This window comes from Zonotrichia albicollis, chromosome 27 (assembly GCF_047830755.1).
Source record: "Zonotrichia albicollis isolate bZonAlb1 chromosome 27, bZonAlb1.hap1, whole genome shotgun sequence".
Lineage (NCBI taxonomy): Eukaryota > Metazoa > Chordata > Aves > Passeriformes > Passerellidae > Zonotrichia > Zonotrichia albicollis.
Window position 1 is genome coordinate 2,033,611 of NC_133845.1, and position 24,051 is coordinate 2,057,661.

General features: G+C 64.3%; 3 protein-coding genes across 5 annotated transcripts; 1 reads left to right on the plus strand and 2 right to left on the minus strand.

Moving 5' to 3' along the window:
- The first annotated feature begins 7,899 nt into the window (after nucleotides 1–7,899).
- RNF26 (ring finger protein 26) lies at nucleotides 7,900–11,473 on the plus strand. The gene has a single exon (XM_074559514.1). The coding sequence runs from the start codon at nucleotides 8,005–8,007 to the stop codon at nucleotides 9,343–9,345; it is 1,341 nt and encodes a 446-aa protein (XP_074415615.1). The 5' UTR covers nucleotides 7,900–8,004; the 3' UTR covers nucleotides 9,346–11,473.
- A 3,667-nt stretch (nucleotides 11,474–15,140) lies between these two features.
- LOC106629846 (complement C1q tumor necrosis factor-related protein 5) lies at nucleotides 15,141–18,233 on the minus strand. 3 transcript variants are annotated; one of them, XM_074527758.1, is made up of 4 exons: nucleotides 17,871–18,233; nucleotides 16,534–16,753; nucleotides 16,035–16,043; nucleotides 15,141–15,861 (listed from the first exon to the last, which is right to left on the minus strand). In XM_074527758.1, the coding sequence occupies exons 2-4, from the start codon at nucleotides 16,745–16,747 to the stop codon at nucleotides 15,353–15,355; spliced, it is 732 nt and encodes a 243-aa protein (XP_074383859.1). In that variant the 5' UTR covers nucleotides 16,748–16,753; nucleotides 17,871–18,233; the 3' UTR covers nucleotides 15,141–15,352. The 3 variants fall into 3 exon arrangements, with proteins under 3 accessions (XP_074383859.1, XP_074383857.1, XP_074383858.1); XM_074527756.1 differs by lacking the exon at nucleotides 16,035–16,043 and having other exon boundaries at nucleotides 15,141–15,870; nucleotides 17,871–18,220; XM_074527757.1 differs by lacking the exon at nucleotides 16,035–16,043 and having other exon boundaries at nucleotides 15,141–15,870; nucleotides 17,839–17,946.
- Nucleotides 18,234–19,260: 1,027 nt separating this feature from the next.
- Nucleotides 19,261–23,783, minus strand: MFRP (membrane frizzled-related protein). The gene is made up of 13 exons (XM_074559653.1): nucleotides 23,379–23,783; nucleotides 23,149–23,260; nucleotides 22,750–22,878; nucleotides 22,290–22,451; nucleotides 21,970–22,213; nucleotides 21,764–21,894; nucleotides 21,510–21,635; nucleotides 21,295–21,371; nucleotides 21,003–21,151; nucleotides 20,736–20,866; nucleotides 20,214–20,348; nucleotides 19,976–20,103; nucleotides 19,261–19,871 (listed from the first exon to the last, which is right to left on the minus strand). The coding sequence occupies exons 1-13, from the start codon at nucleotides 23,430–23,432 to the stop codon at nucleotides 19,647–19,649; spliced, it is 1,803 nt and encodes a 600-aa protein (XP_074415754.1). The 5' UTR covers nucleotides 23,433–23,783; the 3' UTR covers nucleotides 19,261–19,646.
- Between the last annotated feature and the right edge of the window lie 268 nt (nucleotides 23,784–24,051).

Below are 24,051 nucleotides of genomic sequence, written 5' to 3' on the forward strand. Positions count from 1 at the left end.
CTGGTGCCATGCAGCAGCCCTTCCCATGCCCTCCTCCTCCTCCTCCTCCTCCTCCTCCTCCTCCTCTGCATGGCTGACCAGCACGCCCCCCCCACAAGACTTTCCCAGCCAAACACACTCAGTGATTCATCGGAAATGATTAAGTTTTTTCCCCCAGGAGATCAGTTGCTTAAAATGGCAATGCTGGGCAGCGATAAGGCTGAGAGCCCTGGAGCTGCTGCTGGACACGGAGGCCTCCTCCCTTTGCTGGGAAGAACAAGTGCAAGGGAGCTGTGCCATCATCCACGGGATGCTCAGGAGCTGCTCTCTCACCTCACAGCCTCAGTTTTGGGATGCTGTCACACCTCGTGGCAGGAGCTCCCTGTTTGTGGTGGGGAAATCCACCCTGAGTGGGTACCCTGGGCTCAAGGACTCCCCAACAATGTTCTGACTCTCTCCCTCCCTCCAAAGGGCAGGACGCAGCACCGGAGGAGCCTCAGGCTCTGCTGTCCTTGGAGCAGGGGAAGGGATTTTCCACTTGGCACAAAACACCCCTGAAATGCCACCCCTCAAATGAAGGAAGGAGGCCCACAGGAAAGCATCCACCAAAGTCAAACAAACAAAGCGGGAGAGCTCAGCTGACACGCCCCTGGTGCATTTTGTTCTGGGTATAACTTTTATTCCGCGTTAAAAATAAAGCAGAACGTTGCTAAGAAAACCTCTGCAGAAAATTCCCAGCAGTTGGAAAGGGCACTGCCACTCTCTGGGGAGAACAGGCTGGGGAGCGTGCCACCCTCAGGCAGGCAGCCCCCTGCCCTCCCTGCACGGCTCTGCCTCCAGAAAGTGGAAAGTCCTTTCCACTTTGAAGGAAACTCGAGTTTTTCCCCCCTAATAAATGAATAATTCTGGGGAAGAGGGGCAGGATTGGAAATGAAGGCATGCACGATGGCATGAAATCAGCCTGCCACGCTGTGTGTGGCACCCGGCGGGCTCGGGGACGCTGCGTGGGGAGCGTGGCAGGCTGGCCACCTCCACTCCCCTCCCTGCTGCCTGATCTCACGCCTCCTTGTTTATTTGCTGCCTTAATGGATTTGGCTGCAGTCCCCGCTCCCAGCGACGCACACACACCGTGCAGGAGGCTCCCGTGTCATAGTCCCACACACACAGCTGGGGAGGGGAGCCAGGCAGCAGAGCTCTGGCCCCACCTGAGGCACAGAGCAGCTCCCACAGCTCCCACTACCTGGCACTGCAGGGATTTTGGTGCCCCCACACCTCCCAGCACTCTCCTCCTGCCACCTCTCAGATGAGGCCATGCCCAGGCAGGCAGTTCTGCCCCTGGCAGAGGTGAGGCTTTGCCAGGCCCTGGCACAGCTGCTGGAAATGTGGGATGCACAGGACCCTGCCCAGGGCAGGGCTGATTTCCCGGCCTTATCTGAGCATCGCAGGTTGCAGCAATGATCTGCAAGTGTGCGATTGCATTTGCCTCCTCTGGCTGCTGCTGGGCCTGGCTCTCTGCAGCCAGAGGGGAGAGATGGCCAGCACAGAGCCAGGCTGGGGCTGTGCATCCCAACACACACAGCACAGATCTTCCACCACCTTCTCCTGCCCTCCCAGACAGATCCCTGCTGCTGTGGGGACTTTGGGACGCTGCCAGAGGGAGCTGGCCCAGCGTGGGCTGTGCCTGTGCCTGTCCTGACGTGCAGCTCGTGTGTCCCAGGTGGGACGGGGGCCCCGTGCCTTCCCTGAGCCCTGCAGCCAAGCCCAGAGGGGCTGGGGTGGGCTCTGGGGGGTGCTGGGGGTGCTCTGTGCCAGCTGCTCCAGTGAACCCTCAGCAGTGCCCATGGGCTGGCCCAGCTCTGGTGCCCATGGGAGGGCCCTGGTGCCCATGGACTGGGGGCTGCCCCTGGTGCCCACGGGCTGGGGGCTGGCCTGGCCATGGTGCCCAGGGCTGGGGGCTGGCCCTGGTGCCCATGATCTGGGCCTGGTGCCCATGAGCTCACTCTGGTGCCCATGAGCTGGGCCTGGTGCCCAAGGGTTGGGACCTGGCCCTGGTGCCCATGAGCTCACTCTGGTGCCCATGGCCCGGGGCTGGCCCAGCTCCATTTCCCATGGGCTGGGGGCTCTGGTACCCATGGGTAGGGGGCTGGCCCAGCTCCCTGCAGGTCTCTGGGTGGATGCAGGGCATCTGTGCAGGGTGAGAGCCTCTGGCTGTGTCCAGCCAGGCCTGCACCTCCTCACACAACACCGTCAGGGCCGCCAGGGGCCCTGTCCTGGGGAAGGGATGGGATTCAGGCCAGCTCCGGTATTCCCACACCACCCAGCAGCTCCAGCTGCTCCCCTCACCCTCAGAGCACCTCCTGCCAGTCCCTGCTGCTGCATTTTGGGGGGCTCTGCGGCTTACACAGGGCTTTGCACTCGGGGGTGAGTACAGGAACCCTCCTGGGCTGCCCAGCCTTTGGTTCTCTGCTCCCTGGGTGCCGTGAGGTCACTTTGGGGTACCCCTGCCCTGTGTGTGTTCACCCCTGGGAGCCCTCTTGGAGTTGTGTGTCCTCCTCAGCTGGAGGAAAACGCCTCCTTCCAGCCCCTTCCTCCTGGGCTTGGCTCCCAGCGACTCCTTTGTCTCCTCTCTCCTTCCTCTGCTCTTGTGCAGGGCCTTTCTGAGGGGATTATTAACCATGGCTACGGGGCCTTTGTTCAGGAGGGGCTGGAGGGGAGCCTGGAGGAGCCGGGAGGGTGGAGAGAGGAAGAACAGGAGCGGAAGGGGGGAAGGAAGGTGGGGTGGGGAAGGGGGGGGAAAGGAAGGTGACATCTGGATGTCTGTCACAAAGGAGAGCGACTTTTGGAGCAGCTGTGCGGGGGTGGCCGGGGCCCAGCGGATGCAGAGCGGTGGCAAAGCCCCAAAAAGGAGCTGGGCTGGCTGGCAAGGGTCACCCAGCCCAGGGCACAGAGAGCTCAGCATCCTGCCCTGGGGACGGTGCTGCTGCTGGCAGGGGACACCAGCAGCACCCCAGGGCTCCAGGGCTGGCTTTGAGGGCTGGATTGTGGCTCACAGGGAAGGCTGTGTCCTGGCTCCTGAACCCCATCCCTTGTGCAAACTCCCTCTCCAGCTCTCCCGGAGCTCCTTTAGGCACTGCAAGGGGCTCCAAGGTCTCCTCCTGCTTCTCTTCCCCAAGCTGGACACCCTCAGCTCTCGCAGCCTGTCTGCAGAGCAGAGCTGCTGCATCCCCTGAGCATCCCTGGCACTGGTGGGACAAGGGGGAATGTGTCCCTCCCTGCACGCAGCTCCCTCGCTCCCTGCCCTGCAGCTGAATGCGGGGTGGATGGACAAGGACAGCTGGGGCACGCCTGCGAGAACCTTATCCAGCTGAGAGCCACAGCCAAGGAAGGCACGGGGAGAAGGAGAGCTCTGCTCCTCCCAGGGCTGTCACTGCATGGACATCCCGGGGCTGCAGGAGCCCCGGGCACAGAGCAGGTGCAGCCCTGGGACAGGGTGTGACAGCCACGTCCTGCCCCGGCTCACACCCGGGCTGGTCACGTCCGTGTCCCAGCCTGGGAGCGCTGCAGGCACGGAAGGAGGGCAGGATTTGGGGATGGGCGCTGATGGGGCGGCCGGGGGAAGCCAGGAGTTATTTATAAACAGTTCTTTTCCTTGGGAGCACTTCCGAGTGCATCTCCCCCAGCGGCGGCCGGAAAATGGCCTCATTGTGCTGGCGCCGGCGGGACAGGGCTGGGCACTCACCCGGGGCTGGGCACTGCCCACACAATGGGGCACAGATGGGTCCGGGGCTGGGTGGGCACTCACCCACACAATGGGGCTGAGATGGGTGCAGTGCTGCCCACACAATGGGGCAGAGATAGGTACAGGGATGGCCACTCACCCAGGGCTGGGAACTCACCCACACAATGGGGCAGAGATGGGTCCGGGGATGGGCATTCTTGGGGCAGATGATGGGTCCAGGGCTGGGCACTCATCCACACAATGGGGCAGAGGATGGGTCTGGGGATGGGCACTCACCCACACAATGGGGCAGAGGATGGGCCCAGGGCTGGGCACTCACCCACACAATTGGGCAGATGATGGGTCTAGAGCTGGGTGGGCACTCACCCACACAATGGGGCAGAGATGGGTCCAGAGCTGGGCACAAAATGGGGCAGAGATGGGTCCAGGGCTGGGAACTCACCCAGGGCTGGGCACTGCCCACGCAATGGGGCAGATGATTGGTACAGGGCTGGGCACACAATGGGGCAGATGACGGGTCAGACTGTTGGGTCTGGCCATGGGCTCCCCAGGGCACAATGAGTGGTTCCAGCCACGCTCATCCAGCCCTTGCCAAGCCACTGCTGCACAGAGGAGCGGCCAGGAGGAGCAGCCCTGCCCTGTGCTCCCTCTCACCCGGCTTTTCCGGCTCCCTGCTGCCGAGGAAGGGAGGAGAAGCCGGGATGGGGATGCAGCATCACTCCCTGGGCCTGCCTGCAGGGATCTCTTCCTCTGGCTGTGCCTGCAGGGCTCCCCCGGGATGGTTCATTAGGCTCATCTGCAAGAAAGCCTAATTAGAGATTAGCCCCGGGCTAAAGGCCCGGCTTTGGGGGAGCCCCTCTTGCAGGGGATCCCTTTGGAGGATTTTTGGAAGTTTCCCTGTGGAGAGGGGTGGGGGAAGCTGGGCGCTGACTGGGACGAGGCAGCGAGCAGGGCACAGCCCCACCAGGGCCCTGGGGAGCCGTGGGGCTGGGCTGGCCAGGGAGGAATTCCTTCTTGCACGACTTTCCCATGGAAGAGGACTTGTCTTTCCCAGGGCTGTCTGGCCGGGCTCCAGGAGGAGATAGATGTCCCAGCTCCCATCCAGAGCCCTCCAGGAACACGGCGAGATCCTGCTCAGGGTGAGCGCTATGATGGAAGCTGTGGCTGCTGGGGACAGGGCTGGGCTCCCTCCCTGCAGCTCCAGCTCCTTCCTGAGGGCTCTCCCCAGCAGCCTTGGGTGTTCCCTGCCCGCGGGGTGTGCGGGATCCTTCAGCTGCCCCTCCAAGGCCGGAGGAAGAGTGAGCCACAGCGTGCTGGAGCGCAGCCCGAGCGGGGCCGGGGGATTTTCCGGAGCGGATGCGGCGCAATGAGCCATTGTTCCCTCCCGGGCTGGGCAGGGCTGTCCTGGGGGCAGCCGGGGTGAGGCAGGGCCCGGCAGGACCGTGCTGCCTGCCCCGGGCTCTGGGGGCTGCCACACGCCCTGAGATCTGCAGGGGAGGGCACCCTGGGCATGGTGCCCGCTGGGCAGGCACCTGGGAGCTCACTGAGAACACTGGGAGCACACTGGGAGCACTGGGAGCACTGAGAACAGACTGGGAGCACACTGGGAGTGCTGGGAGCACACTGGGAACACGGAGAGCAGACTGGGAGCACACAAGGAGCATACTGGGAGCGTTGGGAGCACACTGGGAGTGCTGGGAGCACTGGTAACACACTGGGAGAACACTGGGAGCACACTGGGAGCACTGGAAGCACACTGGAAGTGCACTGGAAGTGCACTGGAAGCGCACTGGGAGCAATTGTGAACACAGAACAGACTGGGAGCACTGAGAACAGACTGGGAGCACACTGGGAACAGACTGGGAGTGCACTGGGAGCACTGGAGTGACACCAGCAGGACCCACACTCCATAAATCCCCTCGGGATGTGCCCAAGGATCAAGGGAGGCAGAGCGAGACCCTGGGGCTCGGGAATCCCCCCAGGCTCCAGAGAACCCCTCAATCCTGGCACACACAATGCTCCCTGCCTCCCTCTGCTTCCAGATAAATCCAGAAGGGCTCTGGGTGAGGGCTGAGGCGTCCCCTGGCTGCAGATTTTCTGGAACGCGGGGTGAGCTCAGCTCGGTGATGGAGCCGTGATGCAGCAGCCCCGGGGCCGGGCTCGGTGCCAGCCCCGGGGCAGGGCTGCGGGAGCCGCACTCGTGCCGGGCTCTGCGCCCTCAGGGAGGGCTCGGGGGGTCCCTGATGGCAGCAGAGCCTGTGCCCAGTGAGGATGAGGAGGGCAGGGAACTCACAAGGGGAGTACACCCCGTGTGCTGCCAGCACTACACAGTGCACCCCAGATCTCCAGCAAGTGCATTAACTGGGGGCTGTCTTTGTGGGGAGGGGTCCCACCCCAGCCTGGCTGTCGGGCACCTCGGTGGGCAGCTCTGTGTCCCCGCAGAGCCCCGGGAAGGGTTTCCATCCCAAGGTTTCCCCACTCTGCTCCAGGCGAGTCACTGTCCCAGTTTGCGCTGCCACCAGGTGTCCCAGCCCCCTGTGCCTCTCTCCTGCAGGTCGGGACATCCCACCGGAATGGGAGCGGGCAGAGCTCCCCTGCATCCCTCGGATCAGCCCTGCCATGGAGCCACGACCCCTGAACGCTGCAGCCCCCGGCCCTGGTGGGAGCCCACCGGGGTACCCCGGCACGGTGGGAGCGGGGAGGGCGAGGCAGGTGCACAGCCGGGGGCAGGGAACGAGCGGAGCACGCCCAGCCCTTGGCTCGGCTCTCCTTTCCCTTCTCCTGTTTGGGAAAGCGATGAGAAACCCAAACATTACCATAAATGCTGAAAGCATCCTGACTCCGTCACTGGCGGGCGCTCCCTGGGGATGCGGCAGCGCTGCCTCGGAGCCGCAGCGCCAGACAGCGCGACAGAGCTCGGGCACGGACGGACAGACAGACAGACACGGATGTGCTACCCCAGTCTCTGCCTTGCTCAGGGAGCCACCTGCAGGAAGGTGGTCCCGGCTCCCTCGGGGTTGGTGCCTCCCACCTTGGCCCCACGCTGGCCGGAGCCTCCTGGGCTGCTCGTGGCTTCCCCGTGGGTCATCCTGCCCCGCACTCGCCCTCTCCTTCCTTAAAAAGCCTTGGGCTTCAGGGCTGCATTTTCCTGAGCTTGTCATCGCCGTCAGGGCAGCAGGGCAGGGCCGTCCCCTGGGGCACGGCAGAGCCAAGGCTTTGACAGCCCCACGCCCTGGCTGGGGTCCAGCAGGACGGGCAGGACCTGCTGCAGGGCTGTGAGCCATGGCCACGGCTTTATGTCCAAACCTCCTGCAGGAAACTGCTTGGCCGGGTGACCCTGGGCTGACTCTGTCCCCAGCAGGCCCAGGGGATCCTGCTGGCACGGGCAGAGCTTCCCTGTGCCAGGGCTCAGGCTGGCACAAACCCCACTCATGCATGGCCACTGTGGGGTGATGGGATCCCCCTGTGCTGTTTGGAACCTGCTTTTGGGGACTGATATCAAACCCTGCCCATCCCTGCACTGTGCCCGCTCCATCCTGGCTCCTGAACCCCATCCCTTGTGTAAACTCCCTCTCCAGCTCTCCCGGAGCTCCTTTAGGCAATGCAAGGGTCTCCAAGGTCTCCTCCTGCTTCTCTTCCCCAAGCTGGACACCCCCAGCTCGCCCAGCCTGCAGAGCACAGCTGCTGCATCCCCTGAGCATCCCTGTTGCCCCCCTCTGGGAACTGGTGGGACAAGGGGGAATGGCTTCCCACTAACAGGGGGCAGGGTTACATGGGATATTGGGGAGAAATTCCTCCCTGTGAGGGTGGGCAGACCCTGGCACAGGGTGCCCAGGGAAGCTGTGCCTGCCCCATCCCTGGGAGTGTCCAAGGCCAGGTCGCACTGGGCTTGGATCAATCCGGGATGTTGGAAAGTGTGCCTGCACCATGAGCTTTTCCTCTTTATGTAGTGATCAGGCAGATCCACTTCCACCAAGAGATCAGGGATTGCATGACAGCCTTCATTCCGCAGTTAAAACTGCAAAAACAGATCTGCCTCGCGGTGAACGCTCCGGGCTAACGGGCGCTACTGGCCCTTTAAACCACCGCGGTGGGCGTGGCCTCTCCTGCCAGCCACACCCCCGCCGCGCCCCCGCCGCATCCTGCGAACTGACCAATGAGCGGCGAGTCCGGGCGGAGCCCCCGCCGCTGATTGGCCGCGCCCCGCACGGCGGCGGCTGCCAAGATGGCTGCGCCCATGGCGGAGGGGCCCCGCGGCTGAGCTGCCGTACGGCCCCGCGGGGACCATGGACGTGCTGTTCGCGCTGCTCCGCGGGCTGCGCCTGCTGCTCGACCTGCTGCTGCTGGTGCTCGACCTCAATTTCTTCCTGGTGTCCTCGCTGGTGTCCGCGCTGCTCTGGCTGCTGGCCGCGGCCTCCAGCCTGCCCGCGGCCGCGGCCGCCGCGGCGGTAGCGTGCTGGGATGCGCTGGTGCTGGTGCGCGGCTGCTGCGGGGCCATGGAGGGCATGCGGGCGGCCGGGCACCTGGTGTCGCACCTGGCGTCGCACCTGGCGCTGCGGGGCCGGGAGCTGGTGCAGCGCGGGCTGGGCGCCGTGCTGGGCTGCGGGCAGGCGCTGGGCCGGCAGCTGTGCGAGGCGCTGGCCATCGGCTCCAGCCTGCTGATGTACCTGGCCAACAGCCTGGTGAACGTGTGTCTCATCGGCACGCAGAACCTCTTCACGCTGCTCGCCGCCCTCTGGGACTCGCTGGCCGGGCCCGTGATCAGGCTGGCCGAGCTGCTGGCCGCCTTCCTGGCGCACGTGTCCAGCGGCGCCATCGCCGTGTCCATCCTGCTGTGGTCGCCCTGCCAGATGGCCTTCGAGCTGCTCTGCTCCGCCACCGACCTCTTCATCAGCGTCTTCTTCGTCAACGTCTACGGCCTGGGCTTGCTGCTGCTCATCGTGCTGGTCAGCGCCTTCGCCTTCAACCCCGGGCTGCTGTGGACGCTGACGGGATACCTGCTGGGCCACCTGCACACGCTGCCCTCGCTGCGCCGCCTGCACAGGGACGTCTGGCGCCTCTACCACGTGGCCGTGCTCACCCTGGGAGTGGCCGTCACCTCACAGCCCTGGCGCAGGCTGGTGGACTGGATCCAGCAGGTGACCAACTGGAGCCAGGGGGGCAGGATGGGCAACCAGGGCAGCGAGCAGCGACGCGCCGTGGGTGCCCCCAGAGCCCCGGCCGCCGACAGGGTGACGCTGGGCCAGCTGCTGGCCGGGATGGAGGAGCAGCTGGATGCAGAGCAGGGGCCGCAGCCACGGCCTGCTCTGAGCCGTGCTGGGGCAGGGCAGCGCCCCCAGACAGCCAGGGAGGAGCCAGGCACGTCCTGGTGGAGATCCCCAAGGAAGCAGCAGCGGAACGCCGAGGGAGACCCCAACAACGACCCCTGGGTGCTGCTGAAGGAGCAGGAGGAGCGTAAGAAGTGTGTCATCTGCCAGGACCAGACCAAGACAGTCCTGCTGCTGCCCTGCAGGCACCTGTGCCTGTGCCAGGAGTGCACAGAGGTGCTCTTGCAGCAGGACATCTACCAGCGCAACTGCCCCCTGTGCCGCCAGGTGATCCTGCAGACCCTCAACGTCTACCTGTGAGCCCACAGCGGGGGCTTGGGCTGTTTTTCCCAGGAAGTCAAGAGCACCCCTGTCTGCACTTCCCAGGGCTGCCTTGAGCAGCTTCCAAAGAACTGTGGATGGTGCTGGAAGAGCAGAACACTGTGGGGTGGCTGCTGGTCACATTTGCTGCCTAACTAGGTTGTAGCTCTTGCTAGCAAGCACAATACTGATCTCTGCAGCGGGCTGGAAGAGTTACCTGGTTTTTTGTTGACGACTTTTGCTGTTTCAGGGCCTGTTGCCTCGAGCCTGCAGCCTGAGATCCAAAGCAGAGCGCAGAGAAATGCTCTGGTCCCTCCTAGCCAAAGCTGATGGAAGGTTACAGGCTGTGCCCTCCTGGCAGTCACAGGGGCTGGTGCAAGACAAGGGATGTTTTTTTTCCCAAGGTTTCACTAGAAAATTACCTGGCAGGCTGCATCCAGGCCTGGAGGAGCTCCATGGGAAAAGGGAGGAGTGCTCTGTTTGCAAAGGAGAGCCAGGAGCACACTCGAGTTGTTTAGTGTTTGCTGAACCTGGCTCTCAGCTGGAGAACGGGTTTTGGGGTACTTCATCCCCCCAGGGCTTTGATTTTTGAGGGATCTCTCTTGCCAGGACAGCGTGGAGCTGTGATGGACCCTGCAGAGCTCAGTGCTGCTGCTGCTTCCACGCATCACCTATGCAAGACTAGCAAGCACACAGCAGGTTACCTGCACGGGGGGGCTGCAGGGATCACTGCTCCTCCTGCAGGGCTGCTGCTGCTGCCTGGGGAGCTGAGGAGTGGCCCCCAGGCAGTGCTCCCAGCCCTGGCAGCAGCAGCAGCAGCCCAGCATTGAGCCAAGGCTGGAGAATCCTCTCCAAACCCCACACATCTGCAGGCTAAGAGTGCCATGGAGCAGGGAGGGTCACTCCAGAGCTTGCTGGCTCCTTCCCACGCTGGGCTGGCTAGAGGGAGGAACTCTTTACGAGAAAAGGGAGCACCCCAAAGCTCTTGGGAGCTCACAGACATTCCAGCTCCAGGCACAGTTTCTGCACATCCACGCTGTGGATCTGCAGCTGTGTGTGGAGCAGTACCAGGACCATGGCTAGCTGGGATTGGGGTGGGGCTGTACCTTTGTTTTGTCTCGTTGTCTGTCCCCAATGTAGTTACTTCCAATCAGAGGTGTCCCCTGGAGTCCAAGGTGTCCATCCCATCCTGAGGTGGCTCAGCCCAGCTTGAGCAACCAGCACCATTCCAAGAAATTGCTGGGCTGCAGGAGGGCCTTGCACGTAAAAGCTTTTCCTTTCCCAGCTGCTTGCCTGAGGTCAGTCACACGCCACAGCCAATTTTGGCTGGAGCCAGAGCAGAGAGAGCCTTGACTCTGGACTGCAAGCCAAGAGCCTGAGGGCAGCTGGCATGCCTCTCCTTCTGTTTTCCTTCTTGATTAGCAATTTAAGCCAAAACAGAGGCAGCAGAGAGGCCAGGTTGGGCTGGGAGATGCCTCTGAGCTGCAAAGCTGAGCTCTGGCAAGGAGCTGTCCTCTTGTTGAGTGGCTTTGCTCAGAAAGGCCCTGCCAAGCGTGGTTGCGCCCCCATTTCCTGGGAGCTGGAAGGATTCCTGGCCCAGCCAGGCTCCTGAGCACTGATGGGTGTTAGAAGGGCTCTCAGCTGCCTCCACTCCACTTCAAGGAGATGCAGAGCTCCCCATTGCTCCAGCTCTTGTCCCCGTGCCTCCCCACTCACCTGCCTCATTCAGCTGCCACCAACACTTGTGAGCAGCCAAACCCTCACCAGAGGAGAGTGAGCCCAGGCTCTGCCTGTCCCAGGCACCTGCAGGGGGGTCAGGGAGCTGCAGCTGGGGTCACTCAGAGTGGGATTGTGGCCCTGCTCCACAGGCAGCAGCATTCCCTTGGGACCAGCTCATGGATCAGGGGGTGCAATGTTCCCTCCATGAGTTACAGGCTGGGGGGGAAAGGACACCTCCCCAGAAGTGCAGTTTGTTCCCTTAACCCCTATTTTTTATATTATTATTATTATAGCAGTCACGCTTGTTTGTTTAGGGCCTGTTTGCTGTTTATAAGAGAAGGCTTTGCCTTAAGTTTAACTCTTTGCACTATGGACTAGATACTGAGCAGATTAAAATCTCCTTTACCAAGAGCTGGCTGCTGCCTCATTCTTGGGAATGGATTTTTTTTGGGGAATTGTGTGTTTGTGTCTCCTTTATCCAGCCCTGGGCTCCAAGGAAAGCTCAGGGGTGTTTGACCCCACCCAGGCTCAGGGGCGATTGCCCCCACAAAAGCAGTGCTGTGGGATGCCCTGGAGCCAAGGAAAACCCAGCACCCAGGAGATGAATTCACACCCAAACCCAGCTCCTCTGAGCTGGCAGCCCCCAACTCCTGCTCTGCCAACCCAGGTGAGAGGAGATGGCTGTGAATACACCACACCAGGGGACAGGGAGGAGAGGCTGGGGGCTCCCAGTGTGTTCCAGGCTGGCAGGAACGTGCTGGGACATGTTCCTTCCTGTTCCTGCACATTTCTGCTGCCTCAGACTGTCCCTGGGATGGAGGCAGGGCTGGGTCTTGCCTTGCAGAAAGGCTCAGGGTTACCCTGATGCATTTTCTGCACAAGGAGCCGCTCCCTGGCTCGGGTCTGAGCTCCTGGCAGGTTGCTTTGTGTTTCTAAGCTCTCTCTGCTTCCCCAGCATCCTCATAAATTGTTTGGGAAAATGGCTCGGGACCCTGATGCGCAGAGACTGCAGGAGTCCTGGCCTGCCCTGCCCTGGCAAAGGGGCTCATTTCAATCAGGATGGGAACCAGGAGGGGGGAGGCCAGAAAGAGGCAGAGATGTGCTCAGGCACAGGGAGCAGGGCAGTGCTGGCAGATGTGTGATAACTGGGCAAATGATGCACTTCTCGTGCCCCTAGGGTGTGACCCGAGGCTGCCTGGGCACCTGGGGAGGCTGCAGAGGGGCAGGAGGGTGGGATCAGCAGGGGGATGGCACAGGGAACGTGCCCTGCCCTGCCCAGGCCGCTCTCCCAGCCCGGCAGCCCCGGCAGCGATGGGGAGGCTGCTCGGCCCCCTCGGGCCACAGCAGCGCAGCTTTCCCAGCGAGGACAGGATGTGCAGGACACGGCCGTCCCCCGGGAGCCATCCTGCACACACTTGGCTCCATCTGTGCTCGAGCAGCCGGCCATTGCAGGGGGAAAATGCAACCAGCTCTGTGCTAATGGATAAACTCCCTGAGCCCTGCCTGCCCTGGCACTTCGGGTCTGCGCCACTCCAGAACAGAAAATTTGGGGTCCTTGGGGTATTTCCTGCTACTGAACATGCTTGGGAAGCTCCCACACAGCCCAGCAGGCTGCTCTCAGCTCATCAAAGCGCTCAGACCCTTCCCCAAGGAGGGAGGAGGTGATGCTGCCGGGTGCCCCTGGTTCAGGAGCGCTGGGGTGGTCGGTTCGGGCAACCCGCTGAAAGCAGGAGCCCCCAGGCGCTGGGAAAATCCCTTTGTCATCCCAGCTGCATCTCCCGGTCCCCAATGAGCGGCTCGGCACAGCCTGGGGAGAGGAGGCACAGATGGGCACAGCGGGAGCGGCGATGATTCCCGGCCCGCAGGGAGGGAGGGAGCAGCTGAGCAGCAGCGGCAGAACCGCGGGGAGCCTTTGGGATGCCGCGGGAACCAGCCTGGGCTCTCATTAGTGAGGCAGCACAGGGAGCAGCATCAGCGGCACGGGCTCAGCAGCGACCCCGCAGCCTCAGGGACACCGAGGGCACCCAGGCCAGAGCAGCGAGCTCGGTTCTGGGGACAGCAGAGTTCCCAATGTCTCAGTAAGATGAGACTCTCCTGCCCCTTTGAGCAGCAGGATTTGATCAGCACCTCCCACTCCTGCTCACAGGGATGGGTCTGATCCTTCATTCTCCTGGACGCCTCTCCAGGACATGGGGTTATCCCAAGGACATCCTGAAGGAGCCAGTATCTGCTCTCCTTTTTTTGAGCCTTTGTTTGGGTCATTTTCCTGCCCAGCCCACCCCCATGTGAGCAGGATTGTGCCTCCCCTGCCATTCCCAGGTTAAGGGTGTCCTTACCAGCTCAGCAGTCCTGGAGATGTCTGGGAGTGTTCCCTGCACCTCGGCAGTGATGGGGCCTCTGAACTGGGCCATAACCAAAATTTGGGTGGAGCAGGAGCCCTCCAAGCCACCCTTCCATGCCCTGACACCACGTGCAGCTGTAGGATCTCAAACATGATCCAGTGATTTCTTTAATCTCTGGTGCCTGCTGACCCCCTCAGGTGACCTTGCAGTGCCAAGGACACGAGTGCTGCTCTGGAAAGAGGTGCTGACATTTATTTCTGTTGCTAAAAACCCACAAAGCAACCACAAAACCCTCAAAAGAAGCAACAAAACGACCCAACTGCTGCCTCTGTCAGCTGCACTCAGCACCTGAGGGCTCAGCCTGGCTCTTATATAGCTCCTCTCTCAGCCTGGCTGAGGGATGCTGGCCCCTCCCTGGCCTGGGCTCTGCTGGGGCAGGGTCTCCAAGCTCTCCTAACTCGGGGAAGCTGGCAGAGCTCATCAAAAGCACCTGGAGTTTCCTAGGAGCTTGTCAAAGTCTCTGGTGGCCTCCTTTTCCTTTTCCTTTTCCTTTTCCTTTTCCTTTTCCTTTTCCTTTTCCTTTTCCTCATCCTCGCAGATGGGGACAGCAGCAGACACCCTCAGGGGTCCCCCTGATCCCAAAGTGCCCACACAGCCAAGAACACCCCAAAGGCAGCAGAGCCCAGGAGCTGCCGTGGCTGCCAGTGCTGATCCTGCTCCCCCACATCGAGGCAGGGACCAGGGAATGCTCCCAGCCCCCACACACCTCGTGCAGAAAATTCCCTTTCCTCCTCCCAGCATAGCCATCGATCTGCTCTGCGGCGCTGTTTGCCCCCTGAGCAGCTCTGCTTGCACAAAAATCCATCTCCAACCCAAACAGAGATTCTGCTGCAACCCCATCCTAGGGCTGCCCTGCAGCAGAGACCCCCTGCCCCCCAAAAGGGACACCCAGGTCCCCATGGGCTGGGGGTGGCCCGGGCAGGCTGCAGTGATGTGCCCATGGTCCTCAATGCTGGACTAGGGTGGCACTGGGTGGCACTTGGTGTCCCCACGGCTGGTGCCAGCTGCTGGTGAGCAGGGACAGGGGTTTGCCCATCCTGACGGGCACAGCTGGGGGCAATGGGGGATCTGGGGCAGGGCAGGGGTGGCTGTCTGGCTGTGGTCGGGTTCCTGGGCTGGGCACGGCCAGGAGAGGAGCCGGTCCCAGCTGGCACCCCACAGCCGGGCAGGGCAGCGTCCCAAGCCCATTAAGGGGTTCGGCCGCTGGCCAAGAGCCCCCTCCCCGGCTTGGTCCCCTCAGGGACCTATTTTGGGCAAGGAATGAGGAAGCTCTTCATTACCCTGCTAAAAATAGCGACCTTTCCCAGCGGCGGGTCACCGCTTTCACACTGGGGCGGGGGGCTCGGCCAGCCCCGTTCGGGGACCCACGGCCACTCCCGGAGCCATGGCTCTGCTCCCCCCGGACAATGCGCTCCCCCCGGGGTGGCCCTGGCAGCTTGGGGACCCTCCCATCCTCCGGGGCTCGGTTCTCGGGGAGCCCCGGGGGCGCTCCCGAGGCTCGGGGAGTGCCGGGGGCGGTCGCAGCGCCGCGCTCACCGCTCCAGGACTCCGATACCACCATCTAGCGGCTCTCGCTGGCCCTGCGGGGACATCCCGGCACGGTGGCCCCGGCCCGGGCTCCCGGGCAGGGCTGCGCAGCCCCCTCGGGGCGCAGGAGGCAGGCGGCACAGGCGGAGCTGAGCATCCTTTATTGAGGGGAGGGATGGGGCACGACCCCCGGCACCGGCTCCCGGCCACCCAGCCCGGCTTGCCCTGCCCTGGGGGTGCCCGAAACAACAGCGAGCTCCTCCAGGGGTGTTCCACCACCCTCGCCATGGCACAGGGAGCGTTTCTGTGCCCGAGCAGGGCAGGGCTGCTGCTCTCGGGGAAGGGTGCCGAGGGCGAGCTCAGGCGAACACGGCGGAGTTTTGCCAGTAGGAGTAGACGAGGAAGCCGGTGAAGGTGCTGTCCGTCTTGACGCTGGCGTAGAAGCCGATGTAGTCCCCCACGCCCACCTGCACCCACACCTCGTCCTCGGGCTCCAGGCGGACCAGGGTGCCCCCCGAGAGCGAGGTGGGCTTGGGCCAGTTGCCGTAGTACTGGAAGAAGGAGGCGATGGAGTGCCCGTTCTTCATGATGTCGAACTGCAGGCTGGTGCGGTACACGGTGGCGTGCACGGCGAAGTAATAGAGGCCGGGCACCTCGCAGGTGAACTTGCCCGTGGCAGGGTCGTAGTGGCCCTGCTCGTTGATGAGCACCACGTCGAAGAGGATGGGCTGGTCAGCCAGGGGAGGGCTGCGGGACTCGGAGCGCTTGGCGCTGAAGGCGGAGCGAGGGGCGACAGCGCACTCGCCCTGGGCTCCCTTCTCGCCGTGCAGCCCGTCCACGCCGGGGCTGCCCATCTCCCCGCGGGGACCTGGCACTCCTGGGGCGGGCAGAGGGGACACAGAGTCACCACAGAGCTCCTCCATCTCTCCTGCCCAATCCCAGTTCCACCAATTCCCTGCCACAGCCGGGAGCGAGGAGCGACAGCGCACTCGCCCTGGGCTCCCTTCTCACCGTGCAGCCCATCCACCTCCCTGCGGGGACCCGGCACTCCTGGGCAGGCAGAGGGGACACAGAGTCACCACAGAGCTCCTCCATCCCTCCTGCCCAATCCCAATTTCATCAATTCCCTGCCACACCTGGGCACCGTGTGGGGAAGCAGCACGAGCGGGGAGGACTGGGTGGGTAAATTTTGCTCAGCATCAGCAAATCGTTGGAGAAACCCTCACAGGTTGAGGGAAAGCAGGAATGATGCAATTCCTGGTGGTCCCTCCTAAAGCAGGGCTGGGAGAGAGGGGTGGCATCGGGGATGGGCACAAATGCAGCCTCACCAGTGCCAAGGAGCTGCTGCCTTTTGCAGAAACACAGGGGCACCACAGGCAGGGCCAAGGGGTGGTGGTGGCATGGGAAGGGCACTTCTGCAGGATTCATTCTCCATTTGGCAGTTGTGCCAGCACGCAGGACTCACCCCCTGGCATGGGGTGCTCCCCATGGGCAGGGAATGGCAAATCCCCCTCCCCAGCTGGGATCTCTCCTTTCTTACCAGGAGGGCCCATGTCGCCCTTCTCCCCCGGCATGCCCATGGCTCCATCCCGGCCGTCCCGTCCGTCTCTGCCTGGCAAACCCTGCCCCCCGTGCAGGCCCGGGGTCCCTGGGATGCCCGGCTGCCCCGAGCACAGCCCAGGGATCTTGTTGTCTTCGATCTGCAAGGAGCTGCTGATGAGCCCCAAGAAGAGGAGGAGGAAGAGCTGCTTCATCTTGTCCTGGAGGGGGCAGAGAAGGATCACAGCACTGGGGACCACAGTGAGGAGGGTTGGGAGTGCTTGGCAGGGAGTGTGGGGGGTCAGCAGGGGACACTCCCCCCTTTTTTCCCCCTTTATTTTTTGGGCTGTTCCCCTCAGCGAGGCCCTGGTGCTGCCTGCACCTGCCACAGCATCCCCACAGCCTCTCCACATGTGCCACCACAGCATCCCCGTGTGCCACCACAGCATCCCCATGGCCTGAGTGCCACCACAGCATCCCCGTGTGCCACCACAGCATCCCCGTGTGCCACCACAGCATCCTCACAGCCTGAGTGCCACCACAGCATCCTCACAGCCTGAGTGCCACCACAGCATCCCTGTGTGCCACCACAGCATCCCTGTGTGCCACCCCAGCACCCGCACGTGTGCCACCACAGCATCCCCACAGCCTGTGTGCCACCACAGCATCCTCATGGCCTGTGTGCCACCACAGCATCCCTGTGTGCCACCACAGCATCCCCATGGCCTCAGTGCCACCACAGCATCCCCATGTGCCACCGCAGCCTCCTGCAGCCCCGGGGCAGCTCAGGACGTGACTGGGGTGTGTCTTTAGGGCCGGGGCTGTGGCAGTGGCTCTGTTTGTGTGTGGCTGGGGGCTCTTTGGGGTGGGCACTGCCCCATGATGCCCAGCTACGGGGAAACGGGCAGGGGATTTAGGGCTGGTGAGCCTGGGGTGGGGTTGTTGCCTCTGCGGCGGCAGCTCGGGGAGCGCGGGGCTGTGCCCGGCCCTGCCCTTGGCAGCATCCCGGCCGCTCCGCTCCACTCCCGGCCGGCTGCAGCATCCCCGGGACCACCCCCGGCCGTGCCGGGACCACCCCCCTGCCCGCGCTGCCCCCAGCCCTTCCCCAGCGAGGGCTGAGCCCCGGGGCCAGCGCTGGCCCATCCCCGCGGCCGTGACCCAGAAAAGCGGCTCTCTTCCCCCTCCACGACGGCAATAAAGAGGAAAAGGAGGAGAAAAGGAGGAGAGAAGCTTCTCCCCTCCGCCCAGGCGCCGGAGCAGGAAGGCAGGGAGTCGCAGCTGGCCCCGGCTGGGTGTCCCCACTCACTGCGGTCCCTCGGCTCCTGTCCCGGGGCTCACCTCGCTGCTCGCCGCTGCTGTGCACGGGCTGAGGCTCTGCCTGGTCACTTGGCTCTGACGAAGGCCCTAAGAGAGGCAGCCTCTCCCCCCCTCCTCCTCCTCCCCACGTCTCTCCTCCCAAACTCCAAAGGAAATCAAGGGCCTTGGGAGCCAAAAGCTACAAGACAAGGGGAAAAAGAAAAATAATCCCATGGTGTCGGAAGTGTTGTAAGCAGGGGGAAGGGAGAGCGCTACAAACAGCTCGGCTGAGGGACAGGAGGCACAGGCTGGGCACGGCTGGGCAGCAGGGTGGAGGGGAGGAAAACAGGGAGAACAGGCAGCAGAGGGAAAGGAAACAAAGTAAAGGCTGAGGGAGGGAAATCCAGCAAGGCAGAGAGAGATGGAGTGGCAGAAAGAGGAGGGAGCTCTCAGGGTGTGCGGGTGCAGCAGAGCTGAGGCCAAGGCATGGCAGAACACACCGTGCCTGGCAGTGCCAGCCCTGGGAGCACGCAGGGGAAGCAGCAGGATCCATCTGGGCAGTCCCAGCACGTTGGGCTGAGCGTGCAGAGCAGGTGGGAGGGCGGGCAGAGCAGGCTGTGCCCGTGCCAGCAGGCCCTGGGGACGCCGGGCACGCGGCGAAGCTTTCGAGGCGCTCCCAGCCTGCCTTTAACTCGTTCCAGCGCCGGGTGCGGCCAAGGGACACGGTCACACGCTGGCCAGAGGGGCGGGCCTGAGGCTGGGGATGTCCCTGGGCCCCGCAGCAGCTGGGACAGGCAGGGACAGAGGGAGATGGGTGGGCTCAAACCCCCTGAGCTGGGTGGGGATGGCAGGTCCCGGCTGGGCACAGGGGCAGAGCTGGCACAAGTGGGTCCTGAGCCCAGTGACCCCAGCCAGGCTGGGGATTTCTCCACATGCTCAGGGCAGTGGGAAACACGATGGCATTGCTGGCCCTGTCCTCCCCGTGCCAGAGCCTGCAGTGGAGCTGGGGACGCTGCCAAATGTTCCTTCCAGACCTGGATACCCACGGCCAGGCTGGGTGGTGGCAGGGAACCACCTCTCCCCTAAGGTGTGAAGGGAGTGTTGTTTTTGGCCAGCTGGACGCTGGTTTGTGGCCATGGGTGTTGCCAGGCTTGTGGCCACCAGGGTGGCCTTCAGCCAGCACAGCCAGCTCAGCCAGCACAGCCAGCAGGGCCACCACTCTTGGCGGCTCAGGATCCCTTCCCTGCACCATGCGGCCACCAGCTGGACCCCTCTGAGACCCATCCATCTCCCTGGGATCCTGCAAGCCCCCAGCCCAGTGAGGGCACAGCCAGCTGCCCACTCTCCCCTGTGCCCCTCCATCCCTGCTCAGATCCCTGCCCCATCCCTGGCTTCCCTCCCTCCAGCCATTCCTCAGTTTCCCACACACAGACCCCAAATGAGTCACCTGCTCCCTTGGCTTTGTCACCTGCTCACGCTGTTTATTCTGCTGGCTCTGGGGCTGTGGGACACGGGCAGCCTTGGGCTCCTGTCCCTGCAGCCTGGCTCACCTCTGCCCAGCCTTGCTCCGTTTGGGGAGCATTAACCCTTTCCCTCCTGCCCCTCCAGCACAAGCCTTTCCCTGTGGGGTATGTCACCTGCTCCCTAGGGAAATGGAGCTGTGGGCAAGCCCGTGGCATCCAGGCACCAAACCAAGCACTGGGCACAGGGGCTGACCCCAGAGCAGCTGAGGGACCACCCAGCAGCTGGGTATTTACTCAGGAAGAGCTCAGGGGTGGAGAGGGTGACTTCAGCCCCTGCTGCTCTGCCCTGGCCGGCTCAGGGCTGGAAGCACTCCACGGGGTCGCTGGAGTCGGGCAGGATGTTGCAGTTGATGGGCCAGAGGATGCCGAGGAGGCCGAGGGACTGCTGGCAGCGCAGCTCGGCCGCCAGGCACACGGCGCGGCACGGCTGCAGCACGCCCCCGTCCGGGGTGCACTTGGGCACGAAGAGGCTGCAGATGAGCGGGCGGAGGTGCTGGTAGCACGCCAGCTCCATCAGCGTCTGCGGGACAGCGGGGACAGCGCCGTGAGCCCGGTGCCCAGGTGAGGGCAGCCCCTCGCACCTGTGGGGTGTGGCAGTGTGGGGAGAGCCCCTGCCCAGCTCACCTGGTAGTCCTGCAGCACCTCGGCGGCTCCCGCCTGGTCCGGGATGGCCAGCCAGATGTTGGGGAAGGAGGTGGCGTTGTAGCCCAGCCCCAGGCACATCTCCACCTCCACGGGCTCGCAGACAGACCCTGCGCAGGGAGAGGGGTTGTGTCAGCCGCAGGGCTGCCCGCAGGCTGTGCCAGCTGGGCTCAGGGGGCGCTGGGTGCTGCGAGGGGCACCCAGGGGTGGTGGCACTCACCGAAGGCCGGGTAGGACACCCCGGTGCAGTTCAGCTCGTCAGTGCCATCGGGGCAGTCGTGCCAGCCGTCACACACAGCCTCCAGCGCCCGGCACTCGCCGTTCCCACAGGAGAACTCCGCAGGGCTGCAGGTCTCTGGAAGGGGAGAGGGCAGGGCACGGCTGGGAGCCAGTGTGGCCCCGTGCTGACCACCCCTGTCACGCTCACTGCCCAGGGGATCGGGCAGATCCAGCTTAGGGAATCACAAATTCCCTGGGTTATTTGGGGGCAGCACTCAGGCCATGGATCACATCCCTGTGCAGGTGAGCCCTTCCAGGTCCCATCCCCATGGCTGTGAGGTTATAGGATAAACCAGGTGAGAAACCAGGTGAGAAGGGGACCTGGGGGCCTTTTGCTCCAAGCAGGGCCAGCTGTGGAACAAGAGCTTTTCCAGGTTTTTATCCAGCCTGGCCTTGAAGCCCCCCAGAGACAGAGGTGGCACCACCCACCCTGGGCACCCTGTGCCCCCTCTTGGCTACCTACTCTCTGTGGCATTGCGGGCTTGGTAGGTGGCAAAGAACCCCTCGTCTGCAACTCCCTCGTCTGCCACGAAGAGCACGGTCATGACGTGCCGTGAGGAGGTCAGGGCGGGTGGCACCTGGTGGCCACAGAACCTGCCGAGGTCAGGGGACAAGAGATGGGCTCGGGGGGCTGACCAGCACCTCCAAACCCTGCCTTCTGGCGGCTCCGTGCCTCAGTTTCCCCAGGCTGTTGCCAGGGTGGCACAGCAGGCCTGGGGGTGTCGGGTACCTGCCCATGAGGCTGGCAGTGCCCGTGCCCGCGCTGTCGTGCACCTCCACGAAGTCGAAGCTGCAATCCTCGTGCGACTCCAGGCTGAAGTTGTGGAAGTGCAGCTCGATGACGTGGCCCAGGGGCACCGAGATCTGCCACAGGCACAGCTGCGGGGCAGGGTGGGGGGCAGCCGGCGACACCCGTGAAGCTGGGCAGGGGCACCCCCAGCTCTCCCCGGGGCCGGGGCTGCCTTCCTCCCTGCCCAGCCTCATCCTCACCGCGCTCCCATTGCACCCCTTCCTTCTCTCACCTGCTGGTGCGGGTATGGCTGCGGGTGATTCGGGGTGGACAGGTGCCCCTCCAAGGCGGTCAGCGGCCCCCCACATTCTGGAGAGACACACACACAAAGAGATTTCCCCCCTCTCCCTTCCCTCCATCTCCCTCTCCTGCCCATCCCCGGCGCCCCAGGCTCTGGGGGCTGCAGTTGGGGGTCTGGGGGCTGCAGGCGGGGTCTGTCCCTCTCACCTTTGTGTTTCAGGCTGCAGTTGGCCTCGTCGCTCCCGTCCGAGCAGTCGTGGAAGCCGTCGCACACGAAGCCCAGCTGGAGGCACAGCCCGCGGTCACACAGGTGCTCGTCCCAGGCGCAGCTCTCTGCACGCAGCACAGACACCCGGGCTGGAGGGGGGTTCTGCCGGGCACCCTCCCCATTCCCTGCTGGCTGTCCTCATTCCCTGCCAGCCCGGAGGGACTCTGGCAGTGCCCTGGGAGGGGGCACTCACTCTCGGCAGGGGCCACGGCTCGGTAGCGGGCGCTGAAGCCCTGGGCGCCCACGCTGCTGTCGGACACGAAGGTGACCCGCAGGCGGTTCGAGTTGGAGTTGAAGGTCGGGGGGCGCACGTTGCCACAAAACCTGGGGGCACAGCAGGGGCTGGCACCGCTCTCTGCCCCCTCCACAGTGCCATGCTCTAGGTGTGAGGAGCCCTACCTGGTCGGGCTGCCCCGGGCTGGGGCAGGGGCAGTGCCAGCGGTGCCCAGCTCTTCGTAGAGCTCCAGGCGGTCGAAGAGGCAGGAGGCCGTGCCCTCCACGCTGAACGACTCCATCCTCAGCTGGATGGCGAGGCCGGCGCCCACCTCGATGTGCCAGATGCAGAGGGCGTTGGGGGGGTACGGGCCGGGGTAGTTGGGGGAGCTGAAGGAGCCCTCGGGGCCGCGCAGGGTCCCTCCGCAGGCTGAGCGAGGCAACAGCGTGGGCATGAGCTGGAGCAGGGCACCCCCATCCCAAACCCTGCCCCGCTCGGCACTTACCCGGCGCTGCCGTGCGGGCCGTGGGCAGCCAGCTCTCGGTTGGGGTGGCAGCGGTTTTGGGGGCCGGGGGGTCCCTTCGGATGGGCGCTGTGGCGGTGGTGGCAGTGCCACGGGCGGGCAGGGCCGTGGCTGAGGCATCGGGTGGATGTGGGGGCGTCAGCTCTGTGCCGGGGAAGAGCAGAGATAGCTCAGCCCCAGCGGGGAGGGATGGCTGCGGGGCAGGGAAGGGGCTCGGGAAGCCCTCCCAGCCCTGTGCTCACACCTCACCCACAGGTGCGCAGCTCCCGGGGGTCCCACACTGACGGGACACATCCCAGGGACACGGAGATCCCCCTTGTTCCTGTGATGGGGTCACCTTCTCCCCACAGCGGGCACACCCGGGGTGGGCTCTGGGTGCCCCTCTCCCCCTCTGAGCCGGTTCTGTGCCCCCCACCCCGCTCACAGCCACCTCCCGACTCACGGTGGATGAGGATGCCGAGCAGGAGGGCGATGAGGAAGAGCAGGATGGCGCTCATCAGAGCCACGCACAGCCAGGTGAACTTGCAGTCGGCGCGGTACCTCCAGCCCACCTGTGCCCAGAGCTGCTGGCCTGGGGGCGAGGACAGCGGGCAGAGCGCTGCTAAGCCATTCCCCACCTCCCTGTAGGGCTGGCTCAGCCCTCGCTGGGCACGTCCCCGATGTGTCCCCAAATAGCCCCAGCACCCCCATCCTGCAGCCCCATGGGCAGGGGCTGTGTACAAACCCTCAGGCCGGTACCAGCCCTTGCTGGGCTCATCCCCGCGGTGCCGACGTGTCCCCAAGCAGCCCCAGAGCCCCTGCTCCATGGGCAGGGGCTGTGTACAAACCCCCAGGCTGGTACCGAGGCCGTCCCGGCGTGGTGCGGGGCCGCTCCCATCCTTGTCCGGCGGGTGCTCCGCGCTCGGTGCCGCCCGCGGCTCCTCGCCCTCAAAAACGGGGTTGCAGAACTCGGTCTGTGGGACAGCGAGAGCGGGTGGCACCCTGGCACCCTGGGGACCCACGGGGGGGACACTCAGGGACCATCAGTGGCACCCTGGGGACCATCAGCATCACCCACACCCCCAGCCCTACCTTGCTGCCGTCCAGAGCCTCGGGGCAAAGCGTGATTTCGGTGAAGTCTTTCATGGCAGCGGGCGGCTCCCTGCGCAGCCTGGCTAAAATCCTGCCCAGTGCCCTGTGCCCCCCAGCCCCACCGCCCGCTGCTCCCCAGCTGTCCCCATGGGCCCCGGGGCGGCGTGGGGACCCTGCTGCACTCTGTGGGGTGAGGAGATGGCAGTGCCAGCTCTACCAGTGGCAGCCCAGCTCCGGTGCCCACCCGAGGAGGTGGCAGTGCCAGCGCCGGTGCCCACCCGAGGGGATGGCAGTGCCAGCTCTACCCGCGGCAGCCCAGCTCCGGAGCCCACCCGAGGGCCATGCCCGCCGTGCCGGGAGTGCGGGGAGCCCCGGGAGGCGGCGGCAGCCCCAGTCCCCTCCGCAGGCCCCTTCCCCCTCGCCCCGTTAATCCAGCTCAGCTGAGGATGCCGAGGTCAGGCTCTGGCACGGAGGAACAGCGTCTTAAAGGGGAACGAGTGCTCGCACCCATCCTGCTGGGAGCCCATCCCCAAGGGGACCCTGCCGCTGGGGTCCCCACATGGCACCTTGGCTTTCCAGCAGCTCCTCTCTGCTCAAGGCAGCACTGAAGGGGCTGTGTTGGGGACCCTGGGCTGAGCGTGTCCCCCCTGCCCTCGCTGGGTGCCTGGGCACT